The sequence below is a fragment of the Phalacrocorax aristotelis genome, chromosome 1 (genome assembly GCF_949628215.1).
Source record: "Phalacrocorax aristotelis chromosome 1, bGulAri2.1, whole genome shotgun sequence".
NCBI classification, from domain to species: Eukaryota; Metazoa; Chordata; class Aves; order Suliformes; family Phalacrocoracidae; genus Phalacrocorax; species Phalacrocorax aristotelis.
In genome coordinates, this window is record NC_134276.1 from 129,592,504 (window position 1) to 129,618,086 (window position 25,583).

The 25,583-nt window shown below is 46.0% G+C and overlaps 1 protein-coding gene across 1 annotated transcript in view; it reads left to right on the forward strand.

Annotated features, from left to right (window-relative positions):
* Positions 1–25,583, forward strand: part of VANGL1 (VANGL planar cell polarity protein 1) — a 33,675-nt gene that overhangs the window by 615 nt on the left and 7,477 nt on the right. Inside the window, exons 2-4 of the mRNA XM_075106917.1 lie at positions 1,272–1,398; positions 4,193–4,800; positions 23,340–23,473. Coding sequence (XP_074963018.1) covers positions 1,272–1,398; positions 4,193–4,800; positions 23,340–23,473 — 869 coding nt within the window. The remainder of the gene's footprint in view (positions 1–1,271; positions 1,399–4,192; positions 4,801–23,339; positions 23,474–25,583) is intronic.

Below are 25,583 nucleotides of genomic sequence, written 5' to 3' on the forward strand. Positions count from 1 at the left end.
AACAAGTCCTTTATCAACATTGATTGGATTAGAAGTCAGGCTTTTCTGAACTTGAATAGCACTACCACTTTGCTGTGGTAGTTTAACAGCCTCAAAAACAATCTTGCTCTAGAACTTCTGATTACTTAGAAACATCCTTTCCACCACCCCACCCCACCCCCGCATCATCATTAGTTTTACATGCAAAACATGTCGCTTACAGTCTTTGCAACTTAGAACTGAGCTGGTCCAAAATAACTTTGCATTTCAGAATCAATTACCTCATGTGGTTGGAAAAAGAATTCTTTACTCGCAGTCCAGTTATTGAGTAAAAAAATCTCGTTTGCCTTTTCTTCTTCCTTTAACACCCCCAATATGGATTGCCCTTTGAAGCTTAGGATGCAATGTGGAAAGAGGCATTCAAAGTTCCCAAAACAACATACAAAATCCTAGAGCATCTTACTGTGAACAGGAAAAAAATCTCATCCCGTGAAACCTTTGGGATTTGGTAATTCCAAGAGAGGTGCAATGGAGAGAGCAGAGCTGGGGTACTGGGTGCTCCTGAGCTTTAAGCTGGTCCCAGAACAGAGTAAGGGTCTCTGGTGCAAAGGCTGCTTTCCAGGTAGGAAGGGGGAGGAAAATATTGGTGGGGCTTAACTCATCTTGAGACATTCTCAGATGAGAAGCCACGAGGTCTACCAGGGTACTCTGGAAGCAAGCACTACCCTAGCACCCTTGATGTTCTTGCTGTCTTTGTACGAGGTTAACTGGGGTTGATTAACCAGTGGAAATAAACTTTACCAATTGTCTTACAGTGTTAAGGTCCTAGGTGACACGACTCGACATTGCAGGAACGAAATTGACTAATTCTTTGTGTTAACACGTTCCTTTGAGATATCTTATTGCTGGTGGAGAGCTCCGTAGACCAGTTTATCCCAAAAGTAGTGGCCAGTTGTTTGGAGAATGCAAGCTTCCCTTTCAAGCACAGCACTGGTAGAAGCTGTTTTAAGAGAAACTGAGGTGGTGGGGATGTACGCCTGTTCCCTTTGCTCCCCTCTTCAATTGCTGAGAGGGTAGACTGTGCCAGCCACCATGCTGTAGGCTGCTCTGGTCAAGGTCCTCTTCTGAAGCTTTTTTGTCACAGATTTGATCCATGTTGATAAAGAGATGGGCAAGCATGACTACGACCTAATGCCTAGGGTACCTGCTGCAGGTGGAGGTGTAGCAGATTCCAGGCCCTGTTCCAGAAACTATCTGGTAATGTTTTTCTCCTCTTGCTCTGTTTGGAAAAGGAGTCGGGACAGGCACAAATCACCGCGAAGCAAAGATGGCAGTCGGTCTGAGAAGTCCGTCACTATCCAGACACCTCCTGCAGAGCCGCTGCTTGGGAATGATGCCTCTCGGGCAGAGGAGGGACAGGTAAGGAGGGAGCAAAAGCAAACGTGGAGTGTGGTTTCTGGAACAGAGCGTATGACTTAGCAGAACACGACTGGGAAAAAAAGTGTTGTCCATGTGCAGTTGGTAAAGAAGAATCATGACTTAGGGGCAACCTGTATTCATGCATAAAGCCACGGTCTCAATTAGTTTTATCTTTTTCTGAGAGCATTATTTTTGACAGCACCAGTACTGATGACTACTCCTGGGGCACTACTTTGCTCTGTTTCCAGAGTGTCATCTGCCATGCTCTGTAGAAACATCTTGTTTCCATCATCTCACTGTTCATTACTCAGGCCAACCCTCTCACCTGTATGTGCACTTTTGTTTTTAAGCAGGATTTGCTCTAGGTAATCATGTAAAGCACAGTAGGACCAGGATCCTAGTAGGGAAAGGAGGCAAGAAATGTAAAACTGATGTTGAGAAGGATGATGAACTCGTGAAAACTAGTATACTAACACGGGGTTAAGTAAAGAATGGAATAATGCTGGCTTTAGATTGCACCTAGGATGGGTCCAGTAATCTCTCTGCTCTAGCAGTTGATGTGAAGGTCCTGTTCGTTTTCAAAGAATGGCTGATGCCCCAAGACATAGTATGCATGAGTTTCAGTGCCTCCTGGATTGGATTTGGAGTGAGTTAATCCTTGGCTGTGGGGCTCCACCTCTGCCCTTTAAAAAAAAAAAAAGGAAAAAAAGATGCCTACTTTCCACCCAAATAGTGTACGGTAGTACTTTTAACAGTATTCATGTAGCTACAGGTGGGCTCACTTCATGTACTGCCATTTGGTGTTTTGTAATCGAATGCTTGTTTTCATGAGTCCCAGATATTACTCTGAATAATCTAAAGGTGCTGGTGAATTCTTAAGCCCTTGTTTTCATGCAGACCTCCTCAATGTGAATTAAAGTCAAAGCAAAATAAGTTGATGTATGAGCAAGACACTTTCCTGGGGAGCAGGTGCCCTTGGTTGGGTCCAACAGCTCTGTACCACTGGAGAGTTAGACTCATATTTCCATATAACTCCATGACTTTTTTTGTGCTACTTAAAGTATGAAGAGCTGTTACAAGGAGTAGACTGGGACTAGGGTTGCCTATTGTCTTCTGGGCTGTAGCCTTAAGCTGCTGTGGTGTTTCTGGCCCTTCTTTGTAGTTCCTTAGTCCATCAAATGGAGGAAACTATGCAGAGCTATTTCATGCATAAACATAAAACAGTTGAAATGCTTAGATTGCTTTTCTGGAGACACTGGTAAAGAGGGAAATGTGGTAGGATTATGCTGTTTTTCAGGACATGCTACAATGCAGATATCTCTTCTGGGGCCTCTGTTTGGGTGAGAAGTGACCCAAAAACTGCTCATATTGATTCAAGACGCTGACTGTGGTTGGTCTGTCTCAAAACCCTACTGCTCTAGGCATGGGAGGTATTCATGTCTTGGAGTGCATTAGAAGTTAAATCCCTGGAATTGTTCAAAGTAGCTGTGCTGCCGCTGTCTACTCCTTTCCAAAAGATTCTTGAAGACTCTTTCCTCTAACTCGTTCAAAGAAGCAAATAAAGGTTTGAAATGATGCCTGTTTCTTTAAAACATAACACTTTTAACAGCATGTGTAACTGCAGAAGTCTGGTGGAAGGTGTAAATCCTGTTAGTGACACAGGCTGCAGGAAGATACACTCAGGAGGGTAGGAGGAAGAGCAAAAAATGTTCTTCTGAATGAGCGTTGCAGCTACAAAGGTGTCAGGTGCCAAGCAACAAAGCGCATGCGTTGCCGCTGGTGTGTTCTTGTGGGAAGTGTCAGGAGTCTTCATGTGCATGAGTCACTCCAGCAGCAGCTGTGAGTCACATCCACACATGTCAGTATAACTCTTTGGCCATGCCAGCTCCAGGAAGGGGCCATTGGAGGCATCGTAGGATGGGAGAACTAGCTTGCAGAAGTCCTCTGATGCTAGCTAGGGAAGAAATATGACTTTCAGAAAATGTAATGTAATCTGAAGCTTGACTATATGGTGACTGTATTTCAGGTAAGCTTCATTGTGGCTGAGTGGCTTCTGACAATGTCCTGGACTCTAATGCCAGAGCTACTTGGTAGTCTAGGATCCTCTAAATAAATCCTCCCCCATACCTGAAAATATCCTCTCTGACTGCCTGTGATTTGTTGGTTTAACTAAACTTTTATTAGAATATGTCAGCTATTGAGGGTAGTGCTACTGTAGAGGAGAATAAAAGAAAACAAAGTGGAGGAACTTGCTGGAAGTGCGGTTGCTTCTGTTACGGGTGGAAAAATAATGTGTGAACATGTTTTTGATTGTGTAACAACAACAACAACTGGCTTGAAACACTGAAATGAAAGTTTCCCTTCCAGGTGCTTCTGTGGTGCACTTGCACCGCATAATTTGTGGGCTGGAAGAGCACTAATCCTTGCCCTGCACGTGGGAACTGATGATTACTGCAGTTTCCAAGAGTTGTGTGATATTACTTGTTAAGTGTGCTGGAAGAGGAACCTCTGGGGTACAGTGGGTGGCATAGCAAGTTGGCCTCCCTGCTCTATAGTTAGTTTTTAACACCTAACATTTATAGTCACTGGTTTGGACAAGTTGCTGTTGTTTCCAAGCTTTTGTTAATTTTCAGGGTTGATTATTAAATATATTAAAGATGTTGCTTTTGCTATATATTGTTTTTTTCCCTGGTACTTAAGTCTGTTGTAGCAGTCTTTTTCCAGACGAAAAATAGAAGACCTGGAAGGAATAACCTGATTGTTTCAATATTATCTTTATCTCTTCTTTCCTCAGGATGACAACTGGGGTGAGACCACGACAGCAATCACAGGCACCTCTGAGCACAGCATTTCCCAGGAGGACATTGCCCGGATCAGTAAGGATCTGGAGGACAGTGTTGGGTTGGACTGCAAACGTTACCTGGGCTTAACAGTGGCAGCTGTTCTCGGACTCCTTGTCTTCCTTACCCCCATCGCCTTCATTCTGTTACCCCAGATCCTGTGGCGGGATGATCTGGAGCCGTGTGGTACTGTCTGTGAGGGACTGTTCATCTCTGTGGCATTTAAACTCCTCATTCTTCTGATTGGGACCTGGGCTCTGTTTTTCCGCCAGCCTAAGGCAGATATACCAAGGGTGTTTGTGTTTCGGGCCCTTCTGTTGGTCCTTATATTCCTGTTTGTGTTTTCCTACTGGCTTTTTTATGGCGTTCGCATCTTGGACTCAAAGGACACCAACTACCAAGGAATAGTGCAGTATGCGGTGTCTCTGGTGGATGCTCTGCTCTTCATTCACTACCTGGCCATTGTGCTGCTGGAGCTGCGGCAGCTGCAGCCCATGTTCACTGTCAAAGTAGTTCGGTCAACGGATGGAGAGTCACGATACTACAGCTTGGGGCACTTGAGGTAGGTACAAGCCCTTCAAGTTCAATGGTGTAGATAAGTGTGGCTGTGCTGTAGTGCGAAGCATCAACTTCTTTTGTACATGTGCTATCGCTGGTTTCTGAATCTTCCCCCAGAGAAGTCCTAGAGTCTCTCCAAAGTTACCAAACTGAATCTCTCTTCCCCTCTGTGAGTGTGGGAGAGGTTGTCCCTGCTTCAGAAGAGTCCTGTGTATTTCTGTAAATGAAAAGAGCTGATGGCACAGCTTCAGGCTGGTCATTGAGCTAAGTCTGATGAGATCTTTGTTTAAGATCATCCTCTGGGCTTCTTGCCCTGTCTTCTTACTGGAGGAAAAAAGGAAAGGCCTCCTTGTGTAGCTGGGGCTGGCTTGTGCTCCTTGGCTGCATGGGCCAGGCGCCACCTTCAGAGCAGCCTTTTAGGCCGTGCAGAGCATTGTCCCTTGGAGCCTTCTGACAGCAGGCCAGCCCATGTGGCTGCGGCTAAAGGAAGAAGTAAGTGGCCCCGTGCAAGAATGCATTCAGCAACCTAACATTTTCTGCAGCTTTTTGTTGGCTTGAGGGAAATAACATTTAGTCGTGCTGAAGCAGTTGCCTTGATGCAGCTAAAATCTCCAGCAGTTCAGGCATTTAGGAATAATATTTTAAATGAGTACTGGGGCACATGTAGGTGCTTTTTTTGGCAGCGCTGTGCAGCTCCTGGTTTGGTTTTGTAGCATGATGCTCTTTTCGCCATAGGTATGGATCAGTTTGCTGTGTCGCATGTATCTGGGAGTGTCTGGGAGCTGTGCAATATCCATAGGTATTACACATGCACGCCTGCTTCCACCATCCTGCTGGGGTTAATGCTTCCCTCAGCAAAGGTACAAGAAAGGACGGGTGTCTCAATCTCCTTAGTTCCCGTGTCCTGGGCAGCTCTCTAGAAATCTCTTAGTTCCTGTGCCCTGTGAAGCTAGCAGCTCAGCTCTGAAGATGGTTCCCCAGACTGTATGTGGACTTAAATGTCTGTTCTGCTTATCTCGTCCAGACCCCTATGGCATGCGTATCTATGGCAGATGGAGAGATTAGTGTCTGCTGGTTTAAGTGGATGTAGGAACTGTCTCCTGCAGCCATTAGCTTAGAAATGGAATTGCTTTGAAGCAGATTTAGTGGTTGAAGCTCAGATCTGGGAGTCGACTCCTGGTTGTTGTTTCTGGCTTAATGGAAGAACTCAAGGCCTTTTGGGTGAACTAGGTCTGGACTCTGCTGTGTTTCCTTCTCTGTATAACATGAAGGAGAGCCCTTCTTCTGTAACGGAAGTGCTCCTGTTGACTTAATGAAAGGTCACCTTCAGGACTTGAAAACCAACAGAGATTAGTTCATTTATTTTATTGTGAAACCATTGGTTTGGGTTTTTTTAACTTAAAAATTCCTCTGTGGTAAGTGACAGATCCAACATTGCCTTTAAGACTAGGGAGATGACTTCCAAAGAGTTCCCCACATGCCACAGCTTTGTGCCTTGAGGTGTGCCGGGGCAGTTCTCTCATAAGTGAATTCTGCACAGAACGTTCGGTACATGTATGTATGTACCTATATATACTCACACAGTGTGCAGGTTTGGTTTGAGAGAGTTTGCTAGTTGCTTGGTGGTAGATTGTTGGTTGCATTCAGAGGAATTAAGATCCTACGCCTGCTGAAGTCTGCATACCTGGCTTTAACCATGTAAGTAATCTTGCCATCGGAAGCAAAGAATTTGCTCAGGAGCCAAGGCCTAAATATTTAATAGCACATGTGCTAGAAAGAATGTTCTCTCCAACTCCTTCTTTGCAGCAAGGTTTTGAAATGCCTTGGGTGATGCAAGGGTAGCAAACAGTTGTAAAACCTAGGGTGAAATCTGAGACATATGAAAAATTAATAAATTCTCCTTTGTTAGCAAGCTGACTGCAGCTTTGTTTGGCGTATTGAATCCAAACCATACAGCATGTAGATGCTTCAGTGTCTTGTGTCACTGGAGAGTTTTTTGTCAAGCATGTCTAATAATGGTAAACTAGTGTTGCTTTCTCCTTAGTTTCTGACAGATGAGTGTAATGTGTATTGACACATGTTTTGAAGCCTGTATGTCTTTCTGTCTTCTCTAATGTAAAGGTAGAACTGTGTAGGTTTGATCAGTGGCCAAGTGTCTCCCAACTAAGGGAGAGTTCATTCTCTTTTGCTATAAGCAACAGGGAGAGTGATTGTGTATAAATGGTAAGAGCTGCTGGTCTTGATACAGAGTGTGGCCCCAATGGAATGAGTGCTGTAAGAGCTGAATGCAGTTGGTATCTCCTTCAACTTCTAAAGGCTTAGGATTGCAAGATGTTTATGCAAAATACGAGAAATTTGGAAACTTTTGCACACATTTTGCAAGGTTTATATAAAGGTCTTGACACACTTGGTGGAATGTCAATCAGGGTCACAAGGGGCTACATTCTGTCTGTGGCTGGCGCTCTGGCTGAGGCCTGGGGCTGGAAGGGGAGGTCTGTTGACGGGGAAAATATGGAGACATGCAAGGGCAGTTTAGATTATTCAGGAAGACTGGAGAAGCAGCCTTGTGGCTGTGCTGGAAAGGTGGTTGTAGCTATGATGGTGTATGTATGTACTACTTGTTGCTGCCTCTGGGCTCTCCATTTGGTACCACACGCCCTTGCCGCACCCCAGCACTTTTAAAGAGGTCTTAGATGAATTGTGGGCTGTCACCTGGAAGGAGGAAGTGTGCTTTAACAGGTGTAACAATCTGACTGCCTCCTGAAATCAAAATCTTGCTGCCTCAGTCCAGCCTCTTGTCCTCTTCATGCTTCCAGATATCTTTAAGGTTTTGCTCTCTGGCTGTTCGTGGAGTCTTTTCTTCCTCACAAGTCCAGTGTGCTCTGGAGAAGCTGGTGGTGAGAAGGCTCTTGAGACATCTAATCTTGTTCAGCGTTGCTTCTTGGAGTAGCTCTGGATTTTCCACAGGAAAATTGTTAGGTAGAAGCTTTCAAATTCTAGGTCCTTTCTGATGTGGCAGGGGGAACTTCTATGTAAGCATGAGGAGAACAGGCTTTCGGGGGGAGAAGGGAAGAAAACAATAGTTCAGCCACCCTTCTGGAAAACCATATTTTTGCCAGGCAGGGTACAGACAGGTTTTTCCACCCTCCCTGACTCCAAACGTAGCAAAGAAGCTGAAAATGCTGAGTTAAGTATTCTACTCCACCTCTGAGGGCTCTAGGTCCAGAAGGGTAAGCATATTTGGGAGTATTTCCCCAAATTCATATTATAATGAACCTATTAATAGGCTGGCTTGGTCCCACCCCCAGCACTTTAGCTGTAACTTTTCTTCTGGGAGACTTGACTGCCAAAATGAGCATTCCCTTTGGCATCAATTCAGGAGCTTGGGGGGGAGGTAAAAATTAAATTGGAGTCCCAATGAATGTGGTGCCAAGTCTCAGCTCACTGACTGCTCTGCTGCTCCTGGTTGTAAGGGTTGCCATGCAGGGGGAATGCTTTATTGGTGGTATGTGTGGGTAGAGAACAGGGGAAAGAAAAGATGCGAGAAAGGTCAAGCCTGTTAAAATGGAAGAGAAGTTGAGTGGGGATGCTGGTGAGACTTTTGAAAGCAACAATAAAGGGAAACAAAGGTGGGGAGAGCGACAGTAGATAACTTTCCTGTTGTCAGGCCGATACTTTTGTGAGCTGAGGCTTTGGTTTGTCTCTGCAGATAGGGACACTGATGGCACCGGTCTTCCATAGTTCAGTTCCTTCTGGATGGCTCAGAAACTATGTAGGAAGGATGTTGCTGGAGAAAACCCTCCTTTTCTGTAGTTAAGACGTTAAACATATTCCCTTCCTCTCCAGTGAATACTTTTTCCCCACCCTAGAGCTTTGCTAGTCTAGACAGCTCGAGAAAATGAATGGCTTCAAACATATATGGTAATTACTGATCTTACACATAGACTGAATGTTGGGGTCCAGTATAGTCTTGGTTTTCTGAAGGTAGAAATGTCTGAGAGTGGGTCTTCTGCCTTTTGCTCATCTTTGTGGTAGGGATATGAGGAGCAGGGCCATGATAGTTCATCATCTGTTGGGCTGTATGAAGTACTGAGCGCTTCAGTCTGCTTTTCTGACCTTCCTGGCTTGCCTTTATGAACCAGCTGGCTGAAAGCTAGTGGGGCAGCCTCCGTACACCTTTGGAATCGGGGTACAGCTTTTGCAGAGGGCTGTGAGCTGGTTAATGTTCTCTGTCTGTCTAATCAAAAGAAGTTTAGTGCTCAGAAATAGCAGCTCTCATAGAAAAAGCCTGTTAGAGCGTTGCCTGTATCTGTGTTACCCATCTGCATTTGGATGGATGTTTGCTGAACTCTGGTTTAGAAATCCAAGAAGGGAGCAGCTGCATCCTCAAATCTGAAGAGCCTGTACCTTCCCTGCAGGAACTATCAATATCTTATTGAAAAATCTCATGGCTTGCACATGCTCACAAAACAAAGTAGATGCATACATGTTCTGTGGAAGGGGAGAACGTTCAGCCTGTCTCGCAGCTGAACTGGAGGCAGCAGAGTAGTTGTTTCTTAGGTGGTGTGTGAGCCCTTACCTTTAATACAAACCAGAGCTGAAAATGAATGGCATGGTGGAAGCTGATGCCACATTTGACCCAGCTGCTTTGGGTTGGTAGTCTAATATTTATTGAAACTTTTGCATATAAAACTCATCTCTAGGCTGTCAGTATTTACTGATCTGATTGGATGAGCACTCTCTTGTCTGTGTCCCTTGGTGCCACTGGGGCCATGTTCCCTCGTGAGGGAGTGCGTAGGGAGCTAAGGAGTCGAGTCGAGATAAGCTTCTTCACACTCCAGCCTGCATTTGTAAGCCTCACATCTGATCTTTCAACAACAAGGTGTTGCTCAAATATGCTTCCCCTTATCAAGGGTGAAATTTTTCTAATCAAGAACACCTCGTCAACATTTGAACTCTACAGAGTGCTCTTGCCTGGAGTTGTGTCAACACTTCTCTCTAGGTTCTGCTGTCCTAAAATCTCCATACCTCCCCAAAAGGAAAGCTTCCATGGCATATAGGCACCTTTTGTTTCTGTTTCTAGCATGGTGCAATACATCAGCTTAACCATGGGTTTAGGAAGCTGGATCTTTTGCCTGAGGCAAAAGCACTGAAATCTTGCTGTTTTCTGGTGAAAGAACTAATAACAAGTTGATTTGTTACTTGATACATGAAATAGGCAAGTAACTATAAGATATAAAGTGTGTCTAATTGCATTGGTGGTGGTGCCTAGTGTGGCTGATCAGTACACTTCCGGGATATTTCTGCTTCTAGTCGGGTGGTCAGAAGTGGGACTGCAGAACAAGCATTGGTGCACGTTGGTGCAATGCTGTACCTGCCCAGCTAAATCCTGCTGGAGGCACTCTGGGCTGGTGTGCTCTTCCTTCTACCCTGGGTGTACTTTGCTTGGCCTGTGTTCCCAGGGTCTAGGAGGAATTATGCTGACCCTCCTTTCTCCTTGGGGTTTCTTCAATCCTCACTATCTTCCATAGTGATAAACACTGTGATGAAAGAGATTGAGCTGATGAGTTTGTATCTTGTTCTGTAGCAAAACATCTTGTTAACTGTCCTGCTGCCTTGATTACAGGAGCTTCCGATAAAAGCATGTTCCACGGACTAGCGATTTGCTGAGCAGCTCTGTTGCGAGAGCCTCGAGCCTGTGTGAAATTAGCCTCATTCCTGAATGCATTTTCTTTTCTGTCCTGAAATCTGTACAAGGCACCCTGATGAGCATTTGTGTGACTGTCGTCCCCGTCCCCCCCATCACGAAACCTGATGAGCACCAGCATTAAATAGTCTCTCCTCCCAAGAATTTCTGGGATAGCCAGCTAAATGGGTGTTAACTGCGTCTGCAAGTGTAAAGCTCCTGGAGAAGCTGAGTTGTCCGCTCCAGAGCGGCTTCCTTAGCACTAACTGAGAGGTGTCAGGCTTGTCACCTCCAAGGCAATGTCTGTTCCAGCAGCACTTCACATAACTGGGTGTTTACAACCACCTTTTTGCAACTCATCATCTCTGCAGCTGGCCTGTTTCTCTGTGCTCCCATTTCTGAGCTTGCAGAACTCTGTCCACAGCTGTGTGGCATGGGCAGTTGAGCATTAACACCTGTCGAACACTCCATGCCATGGAGTAGGGAAGGAGGTGCTGGCTTGGGGCTGAACTAATAATGCCTTAATGGGAAGAGACTTCTAACCACATTCTTAGCCATTCTTAATCACAGGCCGTACCTTTCCCCCCTCCCGCCTGTGTCTGCTGCCTTGCCTCCAGGAGGATGGTGCCGCAGAGAGCTGTTTACCTGATTGCTCTTGCTATGAGGGTACCCGCGCAATTGCAGAAGGGAATTTTCCAGTAGCCTCTGAAAAAATGTGTGCTGTTGCCTGCTGAGCCAGGAGCAGTCTCCTTTGATGCTCCAGATGAGTTATGGGGCTGCTGCCTTGTTCTGTTTTACAAGGGTCTGTCTGATGGTGTGTGGGGTGTGTTGTCAGCAAAGACCAGATAGGCCATCTTAACTTGGGTCAGAGCAACACCTCATTAAAAGGATGTTTGTTTGTGACAGTAGTGAACAGCAGACTGCAGGAGTGCCAGGTGCTTCTCATTAGAGGGGAGGGGAAAGTCTAGGATGGACTGTCAGTATTTGACTGCATGCACAACTCATCTGGGAGTTTCTGATGTGGTAAAGCCCACCTCCAAAGTCTGGGAGGGCTCTGCTTTTCTGAAAGGAACATGTTTGCCTAGCCTCTTGCCTTTCTGCATATGCTTTTCTTGGTCTTTGATCACCCCCACCGCTGCTTGTGCACACACCGCCTCTCCTCTCATTTTCACCAGGAGCATGGAGTTGAGTGTACTAGACCACAGCCCAGGTACCAGTCGTATTGTGCTCCTGCAAGCACACTGGGCAGCAATGGCAAGTGGTGCAGGGTGATTGGTATAGCCTGGAATGGTCTCACATTTTTTGAATACTTAATACTTTAAAAGTTTACAAACTTACTTGTAAGTGAAGGGCCTGCTGTCAATTATTAATCCCCCTGGCTAGCATGGTGTTACTTGTTCCCTGACAGGGAGCTGCTAAGCTTCATTCTTCTGAAAGAGATGGTGTGGAGGAAATGCCATCGGTTTAACCTGCAGGGATTTCCCTTCTGGTTGGTTTGTCTTTCAAAATCAATACTGCCCAGAAGTACAAGAACAGCATGCACTCCAGCCTACCCTGTACTTAAGGGGTTTGTCATGTAATTTCTTTTCCCCTGCTGTCGGTGCCCTCTAAATTGCCTGTGTGTACCACCCACAGAGACAGATGGTCTCTAAGCTGCTGAACAAATTTTGTGGCTCTGAAGATACTTTTATCTTCAAATACTGCAAAAAAGTCCACCCCCTCAACCTTTGACATACGTTTCTTGTGGTGAATAATGAAATACAAATATTCCACAAGGGAGCGAGCTGTGTGTCCTTTAGGGGAAAGGAGGAGGCTCACTTTTAACAAGAAGTGCAAGAAATTGTGAATTTACAGTTCTCATACAGCACAATCGAGTAATATGTCCAAGAAAAATGGAAGCTAATTCCTGACCCTGCCTGAAGGAATAAGGAAGAGTTAATAGGGGGATGGGTGGTAGTAAAAGAATTTTTTTGTTCTCCACAAAACTGAGGGCAATATTTTCACTTATAACTTGATTCCCCTTCCAGCACTCGCTCCCCTTAAACGAACCTCTTGTGCTTAAATTCCCCCTGTGCAATTTAGGTGAAGTGGGGACCTCAGCAGACAGTTTGGGGAGAGCTATTCCCCAGCTGACAGCAGAACAGGCTCCTGGCAGAGCAGTAAGGACCTCAGCTGTGGTTTGGGGGCTGACGACTCTGGCTTGCGCTCCCAAAGTCCTGGTGGAGGGTCATCTGCATCCATGTGGGTGCTGGAGTTTTGATGTTCAGCTCAGAACCGCGGGCCATGTCCCTGCAGCCCCAGTGTTGTTTGTAGGGTAGCTGGGTGCTGGCTTTAAAATGAGGCAGCTGTTGCTTGTGCAAAGCCTGCTGGGGTGGAGCTGGGTGGGGGATGCCGTGAGGTGGAGGGATGCTGTGCAGGGAGGGCTGGGCTGTAGTTTGGTAGCTGATACTCCTTTGTATGCAAGGATCTGCTAGCAGTAGCATCAATGCAGCCTCTTCAGGCCTGTCTGGGTAGGCTTGCAGGGAAAGAATGCTCTGAGGTGTTGTGACGGAAATCCTAGAAGTTGAAGCTGTTGTACTGACTCAAATGGCAAACTTCATTCAAAGTCTGGCTACGTTAATCCTGTCCCCTGCTGGGGGTCAAGTAAGAGGCAGTCCTCTTTCCTAAGAGAGCACCCTACCAGGCCGCCATTGGAACAAGAGCTGAATGCTGCTGTTTCACAGCAGCAGCATCTACATGTGAAGTCCTATTACAGCACTGAAGCTTTGAACGCTTTATTTGTGTTCCTTCCTTGGAAATGAAGTTGTTTCTCAGCCTTCACTTAAAAACCCCCACCCCACCCTTAGTTGCTTCATAACTATTAACGTAACTTGATGAATTCCTTGTCTAAAGATTTGCCTTATTTGATGTATGGTCAGGCTTTAAATTATCTTTTGAATAGACAGACTCTTCTAAACTTCTTGCCATACCTGCCAGTTCCTGCATATTTTTTTCTTTTGAGGCTCAAACTAATCAGAGGCATAGCATATCTGTATGTGGGGAAGAAATGTATCACTCTCATGGATTATGCTACTCCCAGGGACTGGAAGTGGTAATCCAGGGTACCATGTATTGCTAGCTGCTGCAAGGTTCCTAGGTGCTTGAGTGGTGCACAAGTTTGAGCTGGAGGCTAATGGGTGCTCTGGAGCCCAGAGCTCAGGGGAGTCTGGTATTTCACCCCTTACGTGTCTGCACTAAGTGCCTGTTTAACTCTTGCATGCAGCGTAAACTCCCGGTCTTGTTCCCAGCTCCTGTGTTCAGAAGGTAAAGCACACATTGGTTTCACCCTGTCCCCTCTGACTTGTTTGAAACTCCTTAAATCCTAATTATAACCTCAAGTGTGCAGAAACTTCTGAAAGATGTTAAGCCTCCCTCATTAATACTTGGTACACCCCTCAATTACACAAATGTTTGATTATAGTTTCACATCACTACTTAAACTAATGATGTTGCAAAAAAATATCCTGTCAACTGTCTGATCCTTCCTCACTCCTCCAAAAAAAAAAAAAATCTTGTCTGGTTGCACAGGGATCTGAATGGTGGAACTGGTAATTTATGTTTCTATTGTCTATGCACTTTATAGTTTGTGTATCTTTCTTCCAGGATTATTTAGCCCAGCTCAATTTCTGCAGTCTTTTTAATTGCCCTTCTGGTGCTTAAGGGTTACAAAAGCTTGTGGTGGCAGAAGAAAGGTGTGATGAGGCAGAGGGAAAGAGGTAGGACAGCATCCTCTCATGGCAATGAAGGTTTCATTGAAAGCAGTCCTGCTGCTGCCTGCATGAGGAGATCAGTTGTGCATTGCTGCAGTATGCCTGCAGAGCAGGAGCAGTCTTTGGTGGTGCATAGCTCTGTCTGCAAAGGTGTGCTCCTCTGCTGAGCTTAGGGGAAGGAGAGTATGAAGTCCTTGCTTCTTCCCCCCTATCCAGCAGGCCTACAGGGGACCAGCTGTGGCCCAAATATGAGGGACAGGTCTAATGTCCCAGGCCACATCTCTTAAGGTGCAGAGCTGGACATGGTGTACCCTGTGGCAGCTTATTATTGAGGGCTTGGTGTAGAGTCAGGTCACCAGCTGTGAGACAGGATTTCTCAATCAGTATCTTGAGTCGTATGGGGCTCATTGGCCTCAGTATTCTGCCCAGCTACGGAGATGTTAGCTGTAAGATCGACTTCAGTGGTGTCCCTGACTCTTTCAAATCAGTCATGGATCTGTGCAGACAAGTGGAGCCTGCTTGGGCTGCTGGCAGCTGGGTGCAACAGCCACAGGTGCCTGGGGAAGCCACCTTGCCCCTTCTCTGTCAGCACCTGCATCTGCCTGGTGCACCTGTATCTGCCATGCTGAGCAGGTTCATGGGGACAGCTCAGCAGCAGCTTCCTCCCATCATCTTTTCACTTAAGTTGTCCCCTTTGTGCTCTTCTCTCACTGCCCTCCTTCCCAACCTGCCAATTTGCTCAATCGATAAAAGAAGCCTTTCGCAGCTTTGGTTTTGCTTCAGTGTGGGCAGGCGGTAGTTGGGGTTTTTTTGTTTTGGTTTGGGTGGTTTTTTCTCCTAAATAAGCAAGTTACTATTCACACTAGCTCCCTTGAGGATACCCCACCACTTTGCAAAACCTGTGGCATGGAAGCAGACTGCTTGGTGTGCTGGCAGTGCACTTGGAAAACCCATTTCTGAGCTCTAGCGCATGGATCCAGTACCTGATGCTCTCCAGATCTGATTCAACTACTAGTGGTTCTGGAGAGTGCGGGGCGGAGCTTGTGGTGCAGATGTCTGGCCAGGCATGGGTTCGGTTCACTGTGGGTATCTGGGATATGGCAGATACATGGGCAGGTACATATGGGTAGCTCCTTTGCTCTCATCTTTTTTTTTTTTTTTTTTTCTTTGCATTGCAGCAGACCCTGGGGCAAAGAGGTGCTAGTAGCAAGGGCTCGCTGTCTGCTTGATGAGAAGGTAGCACATTTGTCTCTTTGAATGTGTTATATATGATCAAAGGGAAGTGGATGTTTCTAGTTTGAGAGCTGTTGGGGCATCTGCATGTGGTTATTGGTGTCTAAGGCACTGGTTGAAATCCAACCCAAGCTGTTAGTGTCTGAAAGCTGCTGTTGTGCACTGGCTAATCTGTGAGTTATACCGTTTCAATTTAGTGGTTCTGCTAGGTATCTGCATGGTGAGTAAGTGCTTGAAAACAACCCCCTACACACACTGTTCGTCTTGGAGAGGCGGTCTTGGCGTAGGAGGATGCGAGTGGTTTGCTTTGGAGCCTGATCTCCTGGCAGCTGGCTTCCTCAGCCTTCTGGGGGAGAGGTTTGTCGCACCACATGCTCAGGCTTTCACAAGCTGCTCTTTCAGATGCAGCCCCTGAAGCTGCTCTTGTTGTACACTCGCGTACCCGTCCCAATGGATGGGCTGAGGTAACTGGGGCAACGTACGTTTGCCACATGCTAACAAACTCCTCTTTGCTATTCTGTGATGGGGCTGGAAAACAGCCTTTCTGGTTACCTAGGCTGACCCCTTGCAATAAGGCATCCTAGAACTGCATACAGTGAACCTGGGAAGAAGCTTAGGCTCAGCAAGGGCTTAAGTCTTTCCTTTCTTGTGAAGAGTCCCCTGCCTCCCATAGGAAGCTCTTCTCATATTTCATTTTCTATCTGTTGAATATGATGTTAGGGATAACAAGTGTACCTATGACCTTTGCCTCCCTTGGCACTGTATACCTTGAAATAAGATGTTCACTGTGTTACTAAGGAAGAGAAGTGTGGTGCTGTCACAGTATCTGACCTTAACACAATGACTGTCTTCTCTTGGTAAATCATATTATTGACATATTTTTAATAAAACGTATATTAGGATGAGAGGAAATGGCCTCAAGTTGCATCAGGGGAGGTTTAGATCGGATATTAGGAAAAATGACTTTACTGACAGAGTGGTGAGGCATTGGAACAGGCTGCCCAGAGAGGTGGTGGAGTCACCATCCCTGGAGGTGTTCAAAAAAACATGTAGATGTGGCACTTCAGGCACGATTTAGGAGACATGGTGGTGTTGGGTTGGGGGTTGGACTTGATGATCCTAGAGGTCTTGTCCAACCTTTATGATTCTATGATTCTGTGACCTTTTGGACCACTCTTGGAGTGAAAGGATTGCATGCTCTTCCTCCTCACTATGTATTACCACTAATGTCTTGGATTTTTGTCCTAGCTAATTATACTAGCTGGTACCTTCAGCTGTTGGAAGTTGAAGCAAAGGCAATGGGGCTGTTGGCAAAGTATTCGTCAAAACTTGAAGTTCTACCAATAAAGGTGACTGGGAAAAACATTCAGCCCATGTGCTGGTACCCTGAAGACTAGTTAACTTTCTGAAGTATCAGGCTGGGAAATTTCTCAGGAGAACTGCAGTGGGAGTGTGCCTGTGGGTTTACTGGGGTTTTATGGGTGCTTGCCAAAACTTAGCACTCTGTACTTCTGTAGCAGCATCTTCTTAGTCCTGTCCTGGGGATACTTCCATAGAGTTCTTCAGGGAGGCTTAAATAAGTAGTTTGTTTGGGTTGTATGACATAAAGCACGGGGTTCCACACATGCACACCACCTACCACCCCCAGTGTTTGGTCATATCCTTCTGTAAAATCCTCTATTTTAACAGCTCCCATTTCCATAGTCACAGCTTCTCTTACAAATAAAAAAGATTAGAAAATAACAGCAATGTTAGTAGTAAACTTGCAGGGTCCTTTCCTTTTTCATCCATACTCCAGAGGGTTTTGGCTAGGCTGCTATTGAGGAAAGCAAACAAAACTCAGCCTGAAAATGAATCTTACTCTCCCTTTCTCATTCAGAAAAACAATTAAATCCCTTCTGCATCAGTAGCAAGCTACTGTATTGTTCAGCTGGTGTGTTTGATTCTGTGTTTTGTCTCATGAAACATGAGATTTGGTGTAGAGTGTGTGTGTGTTGGGGAGCACTGTGTCTTGCACCATGCAGGGCAGAAAAGGGGAGATCTGCAGCTAGAGCCTGGGCTGGTGGTCTCCTTAAACTTAGAGCATTCATTTGACAGTTTTTTCAGATGTCCAGTGTTGGGAGGTATCGACACATGCTTAAATTCCTGTTGTGGGTTGTTTTTTTTTTTTAAAAGAAGGCTGGGAGGGGAAAGAATTGTACCATTAATGGGATGGGTTCTTGGGGCAGGAGCTGTGCTGCCATCCCAGTGACAGCATGTTACTATGCTGAGTTTTCCTTCCCTTCCCCAATAAAGGCTTGACCTTGCAAATTCTCTTCCCTGCTTGACCAAATGCCAGAAGTCGGGTATCTAAAACAAACTCGCTGTGTCTCGGTCGCCCAGTGCCAATTCCAGGGAGGGCGAGGATTGTGCTTGCCTGCCTTAACTGCGTGGAGACTTCAGTTGTGGTTGTCTGACAAGAAAATGTGGTTTTCCTGTTCCCAGGGCCTGTGGTCTTGTTCTCTTGACTCTACCAGACTGAAATGCTGTTGTAGTTACGACAATCAAAAGGTATTTTTCTGCTCTGCTTGTTTAGCCACAGCTGCAGGAGTTCCTTCCCTTGGCATCTCTGCCGAGATCTGACTGTATCTGACTCTGTTTCCTGGAGAAGACGAAACTGTAGCTAAGGCACTGGTGCTACTGCCGGCACTGCGAAGAGCTTCTGCATGACCTCCGTCCCTCTCGAGCCTTGCTTCAAGGCACTGCTTGGGAAGCACAGCGAGTACCAAGTCCCTTGCTCCCTGCCAGCTCACAGGAGATGGCCCCTGGTGTGGCAGTGCTGCCTGGGGAGCATCTGTCTGGGCAGCCTGCGCTGGCCTCACCCTAGCTGTGGTAGGCAGAGCAGGGTAGTAAGTCTGTAGAGGATGGTAGAAATGCCTTCTGTAACCATTTTCAGCAGGGATGTTGGTGTGGAAAGCATTTGAATTTCAGTTGTCTCTTTCCAGTTTTAATTCCAAGGCTTTGGTCCTGGTGACCTTGGTTTGGAAGAGCAGCCAAATGAGGTGAAGGACCAGGAACTCAAGCCCCAGCTCTGCACCTAGCAAAAGAGTATGTGAAGGAACAGGGTTTTCTGGGAGGGAGATGTGATTGCAGGGTACTTCTGGGAAGGTGCATAAGTTTTCCGAGCCTGTTGGGTGTTAGCTGGCAGCGCTGCTAGAGAGTAAGAAGTGCTGTGGATGAGTAGCTTAGCACTCCAGGAGACCTCAGCCTCTCTTGCAGTAGATAAGCTTGATGCAGTTGTAGGCTGGAGACAGCCAGTGAGGCAAGGCTGGCTCTGCATGGAAGGTTGCTTTGTGCAATCCTCGCTCAGCTTCTCCTTGAGGCACCAAAGCTTCCCATCTAGCTGTGGCATGTATTTTGTGTGCCCAGAGACCTTGGGTTGTTTTGATGCTGGGCCTGTTTTGGAGAACATAAAAAATTGTTGTTTGGAGGAGAAGAGTCTGTGTTGGGAACCATTTGATTAAACAGCTTTAGGCTTCCGCTGCCCTCAGCCTTCAATGAGCACAGCAGTGGTCAGGCCTCTCTGAGTATCCCTGTGGATTTTAACTGTGTGGCTCACCCTAAACTCTGATGCTACAAGATTTGCATCCATAGCAAGGCTAAAACTATGTGAATGATGGCTGCTGCAGCCTGCTGGGTTTGACCCTACTGTGTCCAGTGGCAACTCTGAGCATAGGGGTGTGGCTTCTATATTTTTTCCTTATTTTCTTTTTCACTAACCCTTTACTACCACTTCAGAAGATTCAAAATCACTTTTCTAGAAACCTGCAGGGCCCAAAGCCAGTATTCTGATTATGTAAACAGGCTTTTTTCCTTGTGCTTTGCTTCAGTATAGCACTGACTTGTTTTCCTAGAAATCCTCTTAAAAAGCCAATTTCAGTATCAGTGTAGCTATGTCACAGAAGGCAAATACAAAGCCAAAATGGCCTCTGAGCTACAGAGTGTGGCAAGACCTCAAATATCAAAATCCCATATAGCAGCAAGTATTGAGGCAAAACTCCTCCTGACTTACCTTTTGAGGAAAAAAAAAATTGGCAATAGTTGCTGCCTTTGTGTCACATAGTCCCCTCCTCCACTTTCTTGGATGCCCTGTAGAAGTTAATTCATTACTGTTTGTAAAGGGCTGTGTTTCTGTGCTGCCAAATGCCACTGAGGTACCCTGTGCTTCTGTTGGAACAAGCAGTTTGCTTTACTTGTTGGCAGCATGCTGTGACATGGCCTTCTTCAGGGTAGTAATAATAATTTAAAAAAAAAAAACCCAAAAACCTAAACAAAGCAACCCTCCAACCACACAAAATGCAAAGCAGCAAAATGTAGAGCCTTACCAATATTGCCTACAAGGAAAACTGAGTTTCCAGTAGATCACTGGCCTGTGCAAGAGGGTTTTTTGGGGTCTTTGTTTTCCCATGTCATAGGTTTTCTGAGACCGACCTGTTGCATGAAAATGCTTTTCATGTCCTGATGTGCTTTTCTCTTTTCTGGTAGTTTGTTACAATGCCTGAAATATATTGGGCTGCTATATCCTGCTTCGTAGGACATGAGGAGGATCCTCACTCCAAACCCCTCCAAACAGGCAATTAAGTATTGAAACTTTCTGTTCATTTTCTTCCTGCCCCTCCCCATTCTTTTAAAATCGTAAATGCAAGGAAAGCCTCTGTTTGCTGAAGTGCACGGTAAATGAATGCAGTGACCGACATGGTGCTGAACTCCTCCTGAGACACTTTCGCGAGGAAAAAAGCCTCTGAAGGCGGGCTCTGGGAAGACTGCCAGTTTCCATTCCCATCGGAGCTGGCGTGTGGGTGGAGAGGAGGCTTGCTGCAGCCACTTCACCTTGCTCGCAAGGCAGCAGAGTGTCTGCCCTGCAGTGTAAAGTCCCGAAAACCTGAGTTTCTGTTGGGAGACAGCAGGCTTCCTTAGAGTTCTGCTTTGCTCCTACTCTCTCCTCGGGCTGCTCTGGGTGCTTACTTGCTTGCAGTTACCCTCCTCCTTGCACGTTGTGTTGCACAAGTGTGTTGAGTCCCTTTCTGCTGGGGTTGTGATGGCTGTGCCTGTTTGGGGAGGGGGTTCTTGTTGCTTTGCAGCTCCTGTGTGGAGCAGGGCTGGCTGTCCTGCGCTGTGCAGGGTGAGACTTTCCCTCGATGTGGGTGAAGAGGTTGAGCAACACAGCCCAGAAGGCTCTGATTCAGCCTTCTCCTCACTCTTGCTAATTATTGTGACCCTTCTAATTTTCTTGACCACAGCATCTTCTCTTTCCACTGCCCCCCCCACCCAAAAAAAAAAAAAAGATAATTTGAAGAGTTGTAGTCCAGCTTTCTTCCTAACCTGCCATGCTTAGGATGGACTACATGGGAGACAGAAATGGGCTGGTAGAAATGTAGGAAACTGATGTCTAATTACAATTCTCTCTCTAGAGAGCAGACTCTATGTGTGATTGGGGTATCTAGTATGCTGGACTGAGCCTGTACTGGATTTGCATCAGCCAAGAAAATAGCTGGGCTTTGATTTTCAGGGAAATGAATGTTGCTTATTGCAACATAAAAGCTTTATTGTGTTTGGATTTTGGGTGCGTGTGCCAATGAATTGGTGGGGTGGTGAGGGGATGGAAGGGGTAGTGGGTGGGGAAAGCTGGTATCCTGATGATAATGTACTCTGTGGGGTCCAGGGAAAATGTGTATGTATTAAAATAAATTTTTCTCTCATGTGCTGTATTGTGCTTTGTCCTAATAGAGCTAGTTGGTCAATGGAGCACCTCCCAGACATTTCCCACTGCTGGGACGGAAGTCCCAATGCTGCCTGAAATAAGCACAGTATATTAGCAGAGTATAACTCTGTTCATTTTTATCTTCTTGTTTTTAGTTGATCCTAGTTTTCCAAATGTTGCATTTTGAGATGAAACTCCATGGAGTTTTACCTTCCCGGGAAGCAGACATGGAAAAACCCAGTCATGTTTCAATGCAGCCAGAAAGGGGAATGAATATGTGCTGCTGCCACATGACTTCTTTTATGAAATTTTGTTTTCAAGCTGCAGCAAATTCACAGTAGAAATCAGAAGTTTGGCAGGGAGAAATAAACTGGCTTTCACTTGCTCTGTGTCAGCACCGATATGTGTGTGGCAGTGGGTCAGTCTGTACTACTTCATTAAAGGAAGATTATTTCCTTGATTAAATAGTGGCTTTTTCTTCCATATCGGTAGCTAAGTGCTTAAACAGAATTTCTTTTAACAAGCCTGATATGAGGAAATACAAAGGACTGGCACCTGAAAAGTAAAGCTTCTTTAAGATGCTTTAGCTGGTTGCAAAAGACCCCACCAAACAGTCCTAAAGATGGAATTTGCTTCAGAAAGTAAATTCATTATCTTAAAGGTACACAGCTAATGAAATATATGGCGCTGTACCATAATACTGACTGATGAAGGTACACAGTGAACAAGTCTGGGTTTGTTCTTCTTCCTCAGTCTCATGAGTGGGCTGGCTTCTATGCTTAATTCACTGATCAGTGGGAGGGGGCAACTGGAGAATGAGGATGGCAGAGGGTGTGTGTGTGTTTAAATTACTGGGGTGTGATGAAAAAGTTTAATATTAGCACAAGGCACAGGAAAATTTAAATCGCTCCTCTGGGAGCACGCATTGAATCAGTGGTAGTGCTGAGAATTGAATTTAGGTCTTAATTTGTTCGTGTCTTATTTTCCCACGTTACCATCCTTGTAGTGTTTTCTTCCTATGTTGTAACATGTGTGAGAATACTTGGTTGCTTTTCTTAGGAAAGGCTTTGTTGGTAAGTGTGAACTTTACAATTAACTGGCAACAAATGTGTTGGCAGTTCCCTTATAATTTTTGTGGGTTCAAAATGAAATTAAGTGTGGGTTCTTAGCGAACTCCAGCTGGCTGAATCGGTGATCTTGGTGATTTGCAAAGTATACTACTGCCAGCCGGACGCCACGCTGGGGCATGGAGCCAGAGCAACATGGAGAGAGCTGTGTCCTAGATCCCGCATGTGTGTTGGCTTTTTGTAAACACTATAGCTCTGGCTTGTTTTGAAATACTGTCCTACTTGTTAGCAGCAGTGCCTACAGACACCTCTGTTGTCGAAACGATTGCAGAGGAAGATACCTCCAGGTTGAGCCTTTCCTGCTGCTGGCGCGTGTGCTGTTCTGCTCCCGTGTGTCGTCATTTTATGTAGAGGGATCCCTTCAAAGGGAGGGAGGGAGTGTCACTGCTCCTTATTCTGTCCCTTGCCTGGGATTCAAGAAGCAATACTGAGGTCATCCCTTCTCCGGCAGCCGTACTCCTCAGGCAGCGATTTTATCTTGCTGTGAAAGCTGAAGAGATTGAGCTCTTGTCAGTGCTTGGATGGAAGAGATCTGAGGAGCTGCAAGGTGCGGCTGAAAATGACTCAAAGGGAAAAGTATCCATCCTGAGCTGGTCTCTCCATCTAGGCTGGCCAGCTACAGCAAAACCAGCTGGTGCTCTGATCTTGAGTCTGGGCAAGGTCTCTGCCCTGCTGCTGAGGCGGGGTGAGCTCTTGTTCTGTATTTTCCCATACTGCAGGCAGCCTAGTGCTTCAGTTTATGTGCTGCCCTTCTTAGGGATTTCCTGTCATCGTCCTGGTGAGGTGAGGGCAGAGGCGTTTATCTTGTATCTCAAATGAAATTTCAGGTCCTAGAGAGAGGGTAGCTAATCTGAGTATTGCACAATCCTGTGGGTGTGACAACCCTGTTCCAAATAATGTGGCTATCTCTCTTTTTTTAAATTTTATTTTAAGGAAACAAAAGAACTCGTTGCATTTTGGGTTTTTTTGTCTTGTGTTTTTTGTTTTGTTTTGTTTTTTTTCCACTAGCATCCAGCGAGCTGCACTGGTGGTCCTGGAAAATTACTACAAAGACTTCACAGTCTACAACCCAGCTTTGTTAACAGCCTCCAAATCCCGTGCAGCCAAGCACATGGCTGGCCTGAAAGTCTACAATGTTGATGGTAGGTGAGGTGAAATGTAGTCTCTGAGACTGGGTGGGATGGGGAAGGGCTAGGTTGGCTTTATGCTTTGTTATGCACACATTCTCACCTTTTTGCTTTGCCAAATCGTTGTCTCTTGCTGGAAATCTTCCTAAAGGTGCTGAGTTTGCCGGTTCCAGATGACTTTACAGACGCATTTAGCCCACAATAAGGCTTTTGTCTTTGCCACCTGAAATGGCCAAGTTTTGTGTCAGGCTTAATTATTACATGGCTTGACAAGTGCTTGCACCACTGCTTGTTTTAGGCAGCCTGTGCTTTTTGTCACCCTTGGGTCACCTCCTTGGCTATGCTAGTACAATAAACACAACTTTTAACCTAAATGAGTTTCTCAGTCGTTTCCTATGCCGCTTCCACAGGCAGCCTTCAGGAAAGTAAAGGAGGTTGATACCAATGTGGGAAGAAGCAGCAGCCTTAACAGTAAATTAGCTATGCCTGGCGTATGGGTGGCCGTGCTCCCAAGTCATTGTGATGCTAAGCAGTTAATGGAAATTCAGAGACAGATAACTATACCTCTTGAGCTTTGCCATTCTACAAACCTGTTTGAAACTTTTGGGCTTTAGAGAGGCCTGGGGGGGGAGGATGGATGGGTGGATCCCCGAGGACACTCAAAGCAGTGAAAACTGGACTTAATCATTTGACACTCTTAAACCCTATCAGTGAAGGCTAGGCTTGATAAGCAGGGTGTGCCCAGCCATCCCAGCCTTTATAAAAGTGTGCATTCCTTTGATGGAAGAGCTCATGTTGTGTGGGGAAGCTTTTATGGTGAAGGACGGATAAGTCCTGTGACAAGGTGTGGTAAGGCACATCCTGCCTGTAAATTTGTTAGTATTGAAATGCTTTGAAAGCTGGAAGGGAGAAGGGACTTAGCTGGGCAAGGTGGCTCTGTGTGCAGGGTGTGGAGACCAAAATATGACAAAAATCTGTCACACGGGAAAACATGAGACATGATTATTTTAACTTCAGCAAAGCTTCAGTGCCTTGTGTTGGGTTTGGTTGGGGTTTTTGGGGTGGTTTTCCCCCCACCCTTGATTTCAGAAGATTCAAAGACCTTACTCTAAATTTTTCCCAAACCTGACGCAGCACTCCTGAGTCCATAAAATTAATTGATGTTTACATCCTTACAGTGAGATGTCCCCATCCTGAAGGAGGAAGGGTGCAGGGAAGCAGAGGGAAGGGAGAGGGGCAGGCTGGCTCCTTGTGTGTCCCCTGCTGCCTGGAGTGAAGAACGTCTCAGGTGGGAGAGAACAAGTTGAGTTGGAGAGGGGAAACAGACAGACTTGCTCTGCACTTTTCTAGCGGTGAAATCATAAATGTCAGCCACTTACTCACAATGAGGCCTTGTGTGTGGAAAATGAGGGCTTACTGATCCCACAGGTGTCTGCACACCATTGAAACTGAACGGCCTGCCAGGCTGGCTGCAGGACGTGCCATTCTGGTTACTAGCTGGCTTGTCTTCTCCTGCGCTGCAGCATCTCTTCAGGAGGCGGCAGGGTCTCTGTTCCTGCAGCACCTGCTGGGACTTTGGGACGGGACTCCCAAGCTCAGAGGGAAAACTGCTGGTCTGGTAATGTTAGTAGCTTAGGAACTGCAAGCTCACAAAACTTCGGAAGAGAAGGAACCAGAAGCAAGCTCCAGATGTGGCTGACAGGCCTTTCCAAGTGTCAAGCTTAGGAGCCTGCCAGGGCCTGAAAACTCGTGCCTTCCCTTCTGGGGCAGTACTGGTTCCCTGGGCTGTTCCTTGTGCAATGCTGCTGCCTTTGTGGATGTGGAGATCTCAGGCTTAGAGGCATCTTCGTAAGAAGATTCCCATACTTTTTACAAAGCAGAGAGTAGTCCTGGCTGTAGCTTTTCTTGGCATCCTGACAGTCTCTTACAGCCTACATGTGGAAAGACAGTAATGCTTTTAAGGCAGCCTAATTTGTTGGCAGCTTTCGTATTTGATACTGGAGCAGCCAGGAAGGAAAAGCATCTTGCTGTAATCTCTCTTATACAGAGTGGGGAGGCTCACCTTCCAAACCCCAGGAGTTTCATCGCCAGGCATAGTCAACAAGACAAATTACAGTTCTAACCC